This window comes from Schistocerca serialis, chromosome 6 (assembly GCF_023864345.2).
Source record: "Schistocerca serialis cubense isolate TAMUIC-IGC-003099 chromosome 6, iqSchSeri2.2, whole genome shotgun sequence".
Taxonomy (NCBI): Eukaryota; Metazoa; Arthropoda; class Insecta; order Orthoptera; family Acrididae; genus Schistocerca; species Schistocerca serialis.
In genome coordinates, this window is record NC_064643.1 from 101495670 (window position 1) to 101510370 (window position 14701).

At 39.9% G+C, this 14701-nt stretch overlaps 1 protein-coding gene across 1 annotated transcript; it reads left to right on the forward strand.

The window, feature by feature from the left end:
* Positions 1-74: 74 nt before the first annotated feature.
* LOC126483910 (probable protein BRICK1-B) lies at positions 75-4358 on the forward strand. The gene is made up of 3 exons (XM_050107183.1): positions 75-309; positions 3419-3501; positions 4093-4358. The coding sequence occupies exons 1-3, from the start codon at positions 189-191 to the stop codon at positions 4117-4119; spliced, it is 231 nt and encodes a 76-aa protein (XP_049963140.1). The 5' UTR covers positions 75-188; the 3' UTR covers positions 4120-4358.
* The last annotated feature ends 10343 nt before the right edge of the window (positions 4359-14701 follow it).

Genomic DNA, 14701 nt, shown 5'->3' on the forward strand with positions numbered 1-14701 from the left:
AATCCTATTGGATATCGCTACCCTGAAATGCTATTGGTTATTTTCGTTTCGAGCCGAGCTCTCCCTAAAGGTTTCTTGTTATGTTTCCGTCGTTTTTTGTAGTCAAGGAGAAGGAAAGGAAGCAGGCAATCACCTGGTAGGAAGTCGTCAGAAGGACCAAGGACGGTTGTGGAGCTGTCATTTTGAAAATGGCTGTTGTGCATCGGGAAACTATACAAAAACAAATACAGCAAGATTGGGCAAATCGTGAATATATCGAAGTAATCACCGGAAGCATAAAAAAAATTACTGATTTCTTGAACTCCTTCGGTACGCATTTGTACTAAAACTTACGTGAAAACTTATTTTATGTAGAGGAATTGTCTTGGTAGCTTAATAATAAGTTTAATGTTATTTTTGAATGATAAAAATGTTAATTGGGGAATAATTCAGAAGAACCTTTAGAGCTGGTCACAGTAAAAGTGACATCGTCGTTTCTAAGACGAATAAATGATTTGAAAACTACGAAGTAACAATTTTCTCATATTACTATGTGAACTACGTAGCTTCTATTTTCGTCAGCTACCACCTATTGCAACAGAAAGCAAGCTTAGTCTCTCAGCCTTACTTTTTAGAAATGCGTGACTAAATAAAGTACATAGAGTGAGTCAATTGAAATTAGCCTACCTTTTTTTAAGTCATATTCTGTTTGTACTTTCTTTCGATCAGTCACGTGTGTTAGAAATTTTCAGTGTTGTTGGATGTAATAAATTGTAATGTATTTGTTTGCTAATATTTTCAGCCACCAAACCAAAAATCCTTTAAAACTTAGTGCACACCAAACTTACAATTCTAGTGAAAAAAGTTGCTCCTATCAACTATCAGTATATATTGGGATGAACAAACCGTACTTTCTGATACTGCTTATATTGAATATAACTGCTCCATACGGTTTGCTTTAATATTGTATCTGTGATACCTTCATTACAGAGGAGCAAATAAAGCTTGGAAATGGAACCATGCAGTATATAGTAGTAAGTTACACTAATCCTTCTGGAAGAAAGAGGTCTGGGTGGGTGTTTATTCATTTGTTTCATCAAGGATAATCTCACAATGATAAGAATAAGAGTTGTCACATTAATACAGTAAAAATTAGTAGCTCTAAATATATACTGTGAATTCTTAAGTATGCACTATAAGGATATGACAGGTGGTCACCCATGGCGTTGATTAAGGAAGTGCCCTGGCATTTGCCTGAAGTGATCCAGGAAAATCCAAATCAGGATGGCCAGACAAAGCACCCCCCCCCCCCCCCCCCCCCCCCCCGCTCGAATATGAGATCAGTGCCTGGACAACTGCATCGCCTCATTTAGTTGCTCCATATTATACAGTGTAATTTGGGAAGTGTTAAAAAGTTACCAAGAACCCTGGCCTCATTTTTGTTGTCCTTCATGTTAATGTGTGAATTTTATTGCAGTATTTGTGTATAGTCTAGCATTGTATGATCTATTAGTGTTTTGCTTGTCAAGAAACATTCTCGTGTTTGCAGTATAAAATATATATCTGGGGACATACATTGTGACTTGCAAGATCATCTGCGTCTGATTATTCTAATTCACTGTTCTACATGAGTACAGAAAGCACAGAAACAAGAAGAATAGAATCCAATAAAACTGAGTATGTACTGTGTTGAGGGAATACAAAAATGCTAGTCAGTTTTGTATGTTATTGGGTCTGAGGATTTAAGCATTCAGTTTAATTATTTTTTGCTATTGTAGCCCACACATCTATAATGTTGTTTATTTCTTATAATATACCTCTCTGCAGCTTGTCTTTAAAAGTAGAAAAAATTGACAACATTCAAATCTCAACTCAAATGTTTTGCAGTTGTTTCTATTCTCTCGACTGTTTAGATTACATGTGTATTTTACACATAATATTTATGACTGTATTTGTATCATTCTTACAATTGGGTATTAACAAACTGCGTTCTACACGAGCTAAAATACCTTGACTGTGTATCGAAACGATATGTGATTCACAGTTAATACTAATTTAATTTAGTTCCAATCTAACTATAATACTTAAGTGCTTGTTTCAGTATCAGAACTTCTACTGTCTTTGACTTTCAAGCATTTTTGTTGGGACTGAGACCTTCAGCCTGTATTAACATTACAGGCCTGTTCATTATGAACTGTTAGCCCTTTTCTATCTATTAAACTGTACTAGCCTGACAGTTCAAAAACTCTTAGCCAACTTTTGATTAACAACTGTGATCACTCTGCTTGCATTATTTTGCTTTTACATTTCATCTCTAAATGCCTTGTACCAGTGGTGTCATATCATTGCAATTCTGTCTGTATTTACTCCTCTTTACCATATTTGTTATGTCCAGTAGTTTTCATCATCTTACTTCATGTGTGTTTGAAAGCAGTACAAGATTCAGACTTATGAATATCCTGCTACATAATCTTGCAAAAGCATCTTGATTGTTGGATACTGATGGGATAAAGATATTCTACAGCAGCTAATAATGTTCCAATAGCTTATTATTCCTATTTCATTAATCACCTTCATTTTTGGTTTGGTCACCATTGTGGGTTTTGCTTGTTATAAAATTATCTTTCATATTTAAATTTTCAAGACTGGAAGGAAAACATAATAGGTGCAAAATCTTTCTGCACTGTGCAACTGGGGAAACATGCATACGTCCCCCCCCCCCCCCCCCCCCCCGGCCCCTTTCCAGAAACACTTATACAGGGAGAGCGAAAGAGAAAAAGATTTAGATTGAAGTCTTCCCTGATTGGAGATTTTGCTGTGTGTAAAAATTTAGAAATCTATGGAGCATTTCAGATTTAGTCATATGGTCACCTGGATGTAAAAAAAAAAAAAAAAAAAAAAAAAAAAAAGGTGAGGTGAAAATCAGTTTTAAGTAAAGCAACTGACTTACATTGATTCATTGGTAGGGTACTGGGAAAATACACTCAATCTATGTAGGAGATCAGTTATAGAACACTCGTGACAACCATGTAGGCATAACTTGGTGAGCAGTTATGCACTTTTGAAGTCATTTCCCTGTGTGCAGTATACTTCTTTGTTACCAATAGTCATTTTTCTGTTGCTCCCCTCTCATTAACTTTTGTATCTTCTCTACTTTTCATTTGATAGTGAGTGGTATTATCTAATGTTTTAAAGTGTTGATGTCTGTAATGTTTTCTCTCCGTGTACAGCCAAACCAAGCTTGAGTTCCAAAAGACCTCAAGTGTTACATATTTTGTATATGTCTGTATTCCCTTTCCTCCAGCAAGTAGAATTTTGTAATTGTATTTGGTTGAAACTTGATTTCGGACAGCTCTCTTGTAAATATGTTATTGTAATGGCAAACATTTTGAAGTCCTTTGTACATCAGTTTTTTATTCTTATTATTTTCCTATTGCAGACATGTCATGTAGGTCACGATTAGCAACCTTAAATGAAAAACTTACAACACTGGAGAGGAGAGTGGAATACCTCGAGGCAAGAGTAAGTAACTTCCATGATTTTTATCTATATAAATATATAAAAACAAAGATGATGAGACTTACCAAACAAAAGCGCTGGCGGTCGATAGACACACAAACATACACACAATATTCAAACTTTCGCAACAAACGGTTGCTTCATCAGGAAAGAGGGAAGGAGAGGGAAAGACGAAAGGATGTGGGTTTTAAGGGAGAGGGTAAGGAGTCATTCCAATCCCGGGAGCGGAAAGACTTACTTAGGGGGGGAAAAAAGGACAGGTATACGCTCGCAAACACACACACATCCATCCGCACATACACAGACACACACGACTCCTTACCCTCTCCCTTAAAACCCACATCCTTTCGTCTTCCCCTCTCCTTCCCTCTTTCCTGATGAAGCAACCGTTTGTTGCGAAAGCTTGAATTTTGTGTGTGTGTTTGTGTTTGTTTGTGTGTCTATCGACCTGCCAGCGCTTTGTTTGGTAAGTCTCATCATCTTTGTTTTTAGATATATTTTTCCCACGTGGAATGTTTCCCTCTATTATATATATATATATATATTTTTTAGTTGTAATATGCAGAAAAAGGGATAAACTCTTTTCTGTTTCAGGTTACTAAAGGAGAAACATTAACATGAGAGAAGAAGTGTAAATTGGTCAACCAGTTAAATGACTTATATTTCCCTATTTTTAAGACAGAAGTATTTAATCTCACATTATTTATCATTATGTAAGACAGACGTACCATGCAGGAAGTGGGAGAACTTTGCTTTTTCAAAATGACTTCTTCAAGATTATATTGTTACTTCAGAATGCTTTATTTATATGAGCATATTGTATACTTTAGTCAAAAAAATATCATTTTGTACATTTCAAACCTTTGGTTTATCAGTTCCCTGTATAACCTTGAAATAGTGCAGTTGTGTGTAGAATGTTATTTTTTCAGTGAGCAATGTGTATGAAAGTATATATTTGACTGTGTGCACGATTGTCTGTAAATATTGCTGAAGTGGAATTTTTCTCTGTCACTGTATCAGTCAGTGTTAACAGTTGCATGAAAATTAGGGAAATTTTGGAAGTTCATTGCATATGTGACAAAAAAAGACAATGACTTTGAGGGAATATACCCAAGGTGTGGTAAGTAATGGTGTCAGTTGGATTCAATCATCATGGTCCATAGAGCCTATTAATAGGACGAATCCCTTCAGGGATGCGGACCAAGTTAGGGTGTATATTAACAAAAAATAAGCAAATCATAGGAACTTGCTCTGTACACTCTATTAACAATTCACGATTGCTATGCAGGTTGGTGCTATTCATGATTATGCCTGCTAAATTTAACCAAATATATGAGGAAGAAAGCTGCATCTATGAGAAAAGTAGCTTTAAATAGCTGCTGTTTATCTCGTATTTGCTTTATTTTAGGTGGGAATATGTTTAATACTTCTGCTTCAGTGTAGATAACTCCACATTGATCCTACACAGGGAGGCAAAGACTACGTGGAAATCATTTTTGTGGCTTGTATCATAATTGTGCTAGTCAGTCACCTGATACTGATTTTTATTGTCAAAAAATAAAAAAAGAAGTATTAAGGGTATATGAACTGGGTAGTGGATGTGAGAATCCTTAAAAAGGTCTCTACAAGAAGTGTGGCTGTCTACTATCTACAGTGTTTTTATTGCTAATTTCTGCTGAGTAAATATCATATTTTATTTTAAATAAAATAAGGGAGAGGCACTCGCTGTTAGTGGATTGATGTGCAGTGAATACACACACGTACCAGAAAACAATATTCCACTAACTTCCATTTTTGATATTTTCTACCAAAAATACACATTCACATACATCCACACAGACACCCAAATGCACACTCCTGTTACTGTGATGATGAGACTGATAATTGATTATAGATTGTTAACAGCAGTTGTCTGAGCTGATGGAGTTGGGTAAGGGGTAGGGGAGGACACATGAGGCAAAGAGGGGGTAGCAGGATAGTACGAGGCAGATTTTTTGACAGATGACTTGGTGGTTGCACAACAAGACAAAAGGAGTCAGAGGGTAGAGCATGTAAAAGATAGAGAGTAGGAGGGGGAAATGAAAGGAAGGTGGCGATGGGGGGGGGGGGGGGAGTTGTGAGGTTGTGTTGTGGGAGAAGGCAGTACACAGTCTGGATGGGAGATGAATGGTGTGGACAGAAGAGGGAAGGGAAAAGGTAAGTTGAAGCATGAGGGCATTGAAATAATTCCAGCAGGGTTGCCACAGGTTCTGGAAACTGGGGAATTTCAAACATGTCAGGGAAATTTGAAGGGAAAAAAAAATCTCATTTTTGTCTCAATAAATGAAACGGTTTGTTTACTGAGGTGTCATGCATCATTGTTGGGTGGGCATAGCTGAGTACATGTGCTGCTTCCCTACTCCCCCATTCCTACTGCTTCCCCCCTTCCTATCACTCCCCTCAGCTTGCTGTCAGTGCTGCCACCACATCTTGTGGCTAGCCTAGCGGCTGCCAATGAGACAGGGAGGCATCAGGAGTGGTTTGTTTGAATCTGATTCTCAGAGACTAGAGGAAACGGCTGGAGACAGTGGTCATGTGTGCCTGAGTATTGTGTGAATGTGTACATGCTCTCACTTTCTGAGAAAAGCTATGGCTGAACATTTAGTTGTAAGTGTGTGATTGTCTTTTCTATGTCCTGTCTAGGACTCGGCAACCATCTTTATGGTGAGTTGCTACCTATCCTCATTATTATGGACTGTCAGAGTATTTGAACAAGTTATCTGTTGAATGGATTGACCACTGTGGTCTCATTTCATCAACACGCTGTCTGTGGCTCATGAATAACTGCCCACATGAATGGATTTCTGCGACGGGCCAAAACTGGAAGTTGTTTCTGCAGGTATCTGTAATGGGTCGGACCTGCTGATCTGAAGCCATTTGGTTCCCACTAATGTGCAGGCCCTGCCCATTGGATCTAGTCTCACCGATCTGCCCACAGGCTGGGTAATGTGGCGTAATGCAGTGGATTGTCATGGTTTATCCATGGACCCATGACTGCAGTGCTCCTCAGCAGGTCTCCCAGGGGGCTCACGGTTCTTTTGTGAGTTTGTTAGTGGCCCACACAGGGCCCCAGGCTTCCCTGGCCACACTTCCTTCACCCTGCCCTCCCCCCTTATCCTCACTCCTTCCCAGTTGCCCCTTCCTTCCCCTCTTTTGGTGTTCTGTTTATATTGACCCGGCTATTCACGTGGCTCCCTGTATTGGTTAAGATGTTCCTTCTGTCTGTTCTGCACACAGTGTGCAGAAGGGATGCAAGGACAACTGCACCGGTACCAGTGCCTTCGTACTGGCTTTTGAGGGGATACTCTCCCAGAGAAGTTCAAGGTTATGTGCTACAGGTGTGACGTGAAGCTGTACGTCCCAACACACATGAGGTGCTTTTGGTGCTTGCATTTTGGGCATAGGTCTTCCTGCTGTACAGTGGACCCTCCGTGTTGTGACTGTGGACACCCATTCCATGAGGAAAGCCTGTGTGTTCCACCACCGTTGTGTATCAGTTGTTATGACCGCCACTCTCCTTGCTTGTCTGACTGCCCGGATTACAAGAGAGAAAAGAAGATATGAGAGTACAAGCCCTGGATCACATGTCTTGTGCTCAGGATTGCCAAAAGTATGAGAGACTCCATCCAGTGTCACTATCTTCAACTTTTGCCTCTTAATTCCTTTCCCTCTCCTTTCTTTCCCTTACTCCAGCCCCATCCCCCGCTATTCTCCCCCTCTCCTACAGTTCCCACGTCCTCCCATCTGGAAGCGACTCTCCGTCCCCTGCTGAAGTAGTTCTTCACTTTCTTCGGCACTTGCTGGTGACTGGGCTTTCCCCTGGGACCCCTCTCTCTGGCTCAGGCTGGAAGCCTCCTACCACCACTCGGCCATGTGACGCACTATCTGTGCACCCCAATGTCACCTGCGCTCTTTTGGTTCCAGATCTTGCAGACGCTTGTACTCCCTCTGTGCCCTGCTCTCCTCCACCTTTGAAAGAGAAGAGAAAAATAAGGACAATAAGTGTCAAGATAAGCCCCTCCCCCCCCCCCCCCCCCTGCCTCCCTGACTGTTTACTTAGAGAAGCAGATATTTACCCCCTACCCCCAAATTCCCTTTCATGGTTATAGCTGTGGATATGCAGATCTATCTTTCCCTAAAAGTGGAATGATATCTAGTGCGCTACTGCTCATAATAATAAACTCCGCACAATGAAGGAGTCCTTCTGCTCCCCTTGGAAAGAGTCCACTGTTTTATGCCGTCCATGCATTGGTTATACCAGGCTCACCCATTGTTTCCTCCTGCATAACGAACCACCCAACAATGTGGCTGTGGAGCCACTGACGGTGTCCCACATATTGGTGGAATGTCCCCTTCTTTTGGCCCTTTGTGCTAACTATAGTCTTCCCAATTCCTTAATTTTGATATTAGCACACAATTCATGGGTGGTTGAACTGGACCTCAGTTTCCTCCATGAAAGTGGTTTTTGTTTCCAGATACAAGGTTCTGCTTTACTCTTGGAGCAGGGGCAGGGTGTTTGTATTTGGGACCTCTCTGCATGTCTTCTCAGTCTGGAACCCTATGACCACTCCCCCATGGAAAGACCGCCCTTTTTTCCAGTTTTTAGATTTGGTCTCACCTTTATGCATTTTACTGTTTTTGTTTTAACTTCATTATTTTATAATTTGACTTCCCTGATTGGATCTGTCCACTTTTTTAGAAGACACACTTTCTTCTGTGAGTAACTGAGGAATTGCGGGACTGATGACCTCACCATTTGGTCCCGTAAACCCTCTCAATCAATCAAACCTCAGCAGGGCAGGGTCCATATACTTCAGGAATTGTGACTGTCTCACTGCAAGTACATTTTGCAGTCTGGCATTTTATGGACATTTTATTTGTTCTAGTACATTTTGACTGTTAGAAAGTATTAACGATAAGAAGAAAATTGTCAGTCACTGGCAGTTTGTATGCTATTTACTCATGTATTTCTTGAAAGAAAAATCACACAATACCTGTAAAATAATAGATATAGTGCAGTAGGTAATAACCTACAATAATGAACATAGTAGAACCAACAGTTCATTGGCAATCACCTACAATGTTGATTTACAGTTCATCCCTGCCTTATGCACTTTTCAAGAGGCGTACTTTTTTCTGAGGTTATTTCTGAAATCAGTGAAGGTATTTTAAATCTGTCTTGCAACTCCAAGGAAATGCGTATTTTTGTCATACAAGTGCTTCTTTTTATTGAATTAAAATAACATCAGTGGTCTTAATGAAACACATTGGCTTGCTTTCTCCATCTAAAAACAGTTCATTACAAAAGATGTTGACGTTAGTTCTCAAGATTTTTGCTCACATAAGGGGACGCCATCTGCTTGCAAGTTTTTCTCAGATATTGCCTCATTTGCACTGTTGTTTCTTGTACTGTAGCTGCAAAGACAGTCAACTTACGTCTTAACTTACCTTTGAGATCTCTAAATTTGTCAGGGGAAAATGCTAAAACTTATCTGGAAATCAGGGAATTTCACTTGGGGAAACTTGTGGCAACCCTGAATTCCATGGACTTGAACCCTCATGTAACAGAACATCAGTAATTCTCTTTCATTTGTATATACTGCCATAGAATCATGACTGTGTAGTATTTGTCCTTTCATATATGTCCAAAAGAACACACCACACATATAATAGTAATATCTATGCCTTGACGGCATTTCATGATATCTTCACTGTTGATGCATCCTAGGTCTGACATCTGCTCTGAGCAATGAGTAAAATGGACAGAGGGTGCTACAGAACTAGTGTGTGACAAATTGGGGATTTGGTTAGATGGGAAGTGTGCAGTTAAGGTGGCCATCACATAAAACAGGAAATCAGGGTTTGAGCCCAACCTGGCAAAAATTTTCACTTGTTGCCATTTAATTATTTCACTGGCGTCTGTGGGTGACATTGGTATTTCTCTTTCACCATTTATATAAATGGCCATGGAATGATGACTGTGTGGTGTCTGTTCTTTTGGACATATCTGAAAGAACAGACACCACACACATAATATCGAACTGTGGTATGTTCTCTACTATTTTTTCTTTGCCACCTTAGATTAAAATACATATTGTCACAGGAAATTAACAGGAATTTGTAATTTTGTATGGAATGTGAGACCATCATATAAAATGTTTTATTTTCTACTGCAACAAAAATTAATCCATTGTGTAAAATGGTATATCAGGCAGGAACTTCTTTAACTTAGTTTTGGACAAAGGTATATTACTTCTTGTGCCTTTGATATTATTTGGCAGCCAATCAAAAATTAACACACTTTATCCATCTTTGTATGAGTACTGAACACTTCAGCTCAGAGCAGAGATTGTATTTCCTTTTAGTGTTATGCTCTCAGTGTTCGTAGTTTTTTTTAATACAGAGTAAGGTTATTTATTACAAATGACAGTGGCTTCATGGAGTTGTTTCAGACCTCTCTACCTCAGAAAAAATCTGAAGTGTTATCAGAAATCAAACCTGGTTCCTTCTGTATTGAAGGGAATGATGTCTGGTATGTCATACATGCAGTAGGCTATAATATCAGCATAGAAACTCCTCATGAATTGCTCTAGTTAACATTGATGCATCCAGATATTGTTGATTAGTACACGAGATCATGTGACAAGCATCTTCCCCTAAAAATTGCCATATATTAGATTTGTCCATACAGTTGTTTGGGCTGAAGATTTTTTGTTGTTATTTTTTAGTGCTGGCAATTTCTATGGAATATTATGTTGTTAACATATTAATGAATGAAAATAACCAAAATTGTTGACTTTGAGTCACTGCAGTTACCAAAATAGGAGACCACTCTTAGAAAAAATGTTGGCGATGACAACCATTTTAGTGTCTGGAGTACATGATATTCCTTGTTCAGTCTGCTATGTACATGGATGTCAAGAAATTCTGCAGTCTAGTTGCTTTATTACCCAGTCATTAAGCTCAGTAGCTATTTCTTCTGGTTTCTTGCATTTGCAAAAGGGGGGAATGAAACTAGTCTTTCTTACATTAATTGAACGGGAGCTGATTTTGAACCAGTCTAAAACATCCTGAAGTACAAGTATGCCATTGATATCAGACTCGAGTTTAGTAAGTAATGTGTTATCAGTCAAAATGTTTGTGTCATCGGCAAAGATTGTGATCTTTTTTTACTGACATCTGACATAAGCAGATCATTTACATATACAGGGGATCAAAGGCAGAATGGTCAGTATTCAGGGATATGACAGGAACTCTCATTTGAAGGAAAGAGCTTTGTATGGACTCATGCCTTATTGTGAATGGTTCCCAAGATGGAACATATTTAATGTACATTTGTTTTTGGGGTAGTGCCACACTTACTGTAATCACTGGATTTGTCATGGTAGTGCAATTAACTGGCAACCAATATCACCAGACCTTACATCACTAGGTTTTTGTGTATAGTTTTGGATGAAGCTTGACATACAAAGGAAAGGTAAATATGAGAGATGAACAGCTTGATTGCATTATGGAAGCTGCTGCCCTTATTAAGGAATGTGCAGAGGCACTCAGATAAGCAACACATGCTCCCAATAGCACGCAAATACATTGAAGTTGATTGTGGGATATTCTATAATTTAGAACTGTACAACAACTATAATATTACATGTATGATAATGCTTGGAAGCGTTAAAAATTCATATTTTTCTATTGATACTTAGTAAAATACATGTTGTAATGTTTATAATCTGTTGTGCATGTTTATATATTACATAAACCTGACAGTGTATTAAATAATGCTGAAATTAAATCAGAACGTGCACATACGTGTTCCATCTCAGAAACTGTTCGGAACAGGGCATACACTATGTGATCAAAAGTATCCGAACACCCCCAAAAACATATGTTTTTCATATTAGGTGCATTGTGCTGCCACCTACTGCCAGGTGCTCCATATCAGTGACCTCAGTAGTCATTAGACATCATGAGAGAGCAGAATGGGGTGCTCTGTGGAACTCACGGACTTCGAACATGGTCAGATGATTGGGTGTCACTTGTGTCATACGTCTGTACGTGAGATTTCCACACTCCTAAGCATCCCTAGGTCCACTGTTTCCGACGTGATAGTGAAGTGGAAACATGAAGGGACACGTACAGCACAAAAGTGTACAGGCCGACCTCGTCTGTTGACTGACAGACTGCCGACAGTTGAAGAGGGTTGTAATGTGTAATACGCAGACATCTATCCAGACCATCATGCAGGAATTCCAAAATACATCAGGATCCACTGCAAGTACTATGACAGTAAGGCGGAAGGTGAGAAAACTTGGATTTCATGATCGAGCGGCTGTTCCTAAGCCACACGTCATGCCGGTAAATGCCAAACAGCGCCTCGCTTGGTGTAAGGAGTGTAAACATTGGACGACTCAACAGTGGAAAAACATTGTGTGGAGTGACGAATCATGGTACACATGTGGTGATCCGATTGCAAGGTGTGGGTATGGCGAATGCCTGGTGAATGTCATTTTCCAGCATGTATAGTGCCAACAGTAAAATTTGGAAGTGGTAGTGTTATGATGTGGTAGTGTTTTTCGTGGAGGGGGCTTGCACCCCTTGTTGTTTTGTGTGACACTATACAGCACCAGGCCTACATTGATATTTTAAGCACTTTCTTGCTTCCCACTGTTGGAAGAGTAATTCAAACACGATCGAGCATCTGTTCATAATGCACGGCTTGTGGCCTAGTGGTTACATGTCAATAACATCCCTGTAATGGACTGGCCTGCACAGAGTCCTGACCTGAATCCTGTAGAACACCATTGGGATGTTTTGGAACGCTGACTTCATGCCAGGCCTCACCAACCGACTTCGACACCTCTCCTCAGTGCAGCACTCCATGAAGAATGGGCTGCCGTTCCCCAATAAACCTTCCAGCACCTGATTGAACATATACTTGCGAGAGTGGAAGCTGTCATCAAGGCTAAGGGTGGGTCAACACCATATTGAATTCCAGCGTTACCGATGGAGGGTACCGCAAACTTGTAAGTTATTTTCAGCCAGGTGTCTGGATACTTTTGATCACATATTGTAAATCAATGTCAGGTTTTTTGCTTCAAATGATCATCCTGTCATACACTGAGGTGACAAGTCATAGGATAGCAACATGCACATATACAGGTGGTGGTAGTATCACATACACAAGGCAAAAAAGGGCAGTGCATTGGCGGAGCTGTCATTTGTCCTTGGGTGATTCATGTGAAAAGGTTTCTGACATGTATGTGGCCGCACAATGGGAATTAACAGTCCTTGAACACAGAATAGTGGTTGGAACTAGTCATGTGGGACATTCAATTTTGGAAATTATTATGGAATTAAATATCCACAGTGTCAAGAGTGTGCTGAGAACATCAAATTTTGGGCATTACCTCTCACCACTGGCAATGCAGTGGCCAATGGCTTTCACTTAACTACCGAGAACAGCAGCATTTGCGTAGAATTGTCAGTGCTAACAAACAAGCAACACAGCATGAAATAATCACAGAAATCAATGTGGGACATACAACGAATGTATCTGTCAAGGCAGTGCAGCAAATTTTGGCATTGGTGGGCTATGGCAGCAGACAACTGACGCGAAGGCCTTTGCTAACAGCACATCATCACCTGCAATGCCCCTCCTGGTTTCATGACCACATCAGTTGGACTCTTAAACAACTGGAATACTGTGGCCTTGTCAGATGAGTCCCAGTTTCAGTTGTTGAGAGCTGATGGTAGGGATTGAGTATGGTGCAGACCCCACAAAGCCATGGACCCAAGTTGTCAACAAGGCTCTGTAGAAGTGTGTGGTGGCTCCATAATGGTGTGGGCTGTGTTTACATAGAATTGATTGGGTCATTTGGGCCAATTGAACAGATCATATTTGGCTACTTGGAGACAATTTGTAGTCATTCATGGAATCCATTTGTAGTCATTCATGGGATCCATGTTTGCGATTGGTTTGAATAACATTTGTGACAATTTGAGTGAATAATTTGCCAGCCCACATCATCTGACATGAATTCCATCAAACTTTATGGGACATATTCGAGAGACAAGTACATGGACAAAATCCTACACTGGCAACACTTTCACGATTATGGACAGCTATAGAGGCAATGTGGCTCGATATTTCTGCAGAGATCTTCCAATTATGTGTTGAGTCCATGCCACATATAGTTATTGCACTACGAGAAGGTCCGACACAATTTTATGAGGAATCCAATGACTTTGTTACCTCAGTGTATACTTAAATATTGACCACACCTCTTGGGACAGCCTGTATTACAGTGGCTCACAACCTTTTTTACCTGCTGCACCCCTTTGCAACCTGAAAATATCTGATGCTCCTGCATGTTTATTTATTTTACTTATTTATTTATTTATTTATTGATTCTTCTGACTTTTTCAAAAAACTTTATCTGGCAATAAGCTGCAATCCACACTTCAGTGAAAGATGTTATCAAATACAGAGTAACACTTGTGCAGAGCACAACAGGTGCAGTATCAAGTTAAGAATGCAGAGCACAGACTAAAGATTTAGTTGTGTCAGTAACTACTTGGAGATGCGCTAAACAAAGCTGATGTTGCCAACTCAACAAAAAAAATGCACTCGCTAACTGAAATAGGAATATAAAATTTTTACATGTCTGACCACATGTGTCTGCTTTCTTCTCAGCTGTCTACGAACCCCCTATAAACCTCTCATGTCTTCCCCCCCCCCTCCCCCCCCCTCCCCCCAGTCTCCTCCCAGGGGGTCACTCTGTCCCACCATTGCTGTATAAGAAACAGCAAGGGCCCAGAAAAGGGTTTGTTTGGTGCAATAATACTAAACAAATGAAAATACAAATTTACGGTCAACACAGAAATAAATTCAGTGAACCTAGAAAGATGTTCAAGAAGTTTCCATGTTATTCTGAGGAAACATTGTATCTTTTCAACACAGATTTTCAAATTTTGTCACAAATCATCTGGGATTGTAGCTTTTCAAATTCTTATCAGATTTGTTCCTTAAAATGCGCAACATCATGAATCTTGAGGGAATGAACCTCACTTTTTAGCAAATCCTATACAGAAAAATCCATGGGTGTGATATCTGAGGATTGTGGAGGCCGTTCAATAGCACCCCATCTGCAAATTCATTCATCAA

Excerpts from the sequence above, each read along its gene's own strand:
- LOC126483910 (XM_050107183.1), top strand. The coding sequence starts at position 189 with ATGGCTGTTGTGCATCGGGAAACTATACAAAAACAAATACAGCAAGAT. Across the intron at positions 310-3,418 it reads TGATTTCTTGAACTCCTTCG|ACATGTCATGTAGGTCACGA; the intron begins GTACGCATTTGT and ends TTCCTATTGCAG. Across the intron at positions 3,502-4,092 it reads TGGAATACCTCGAGGCAAGA|GTTACTAAAGGAGAAACATT; the intron begins GTAAGTAACTTC and ends TTTCTGTTTCAG.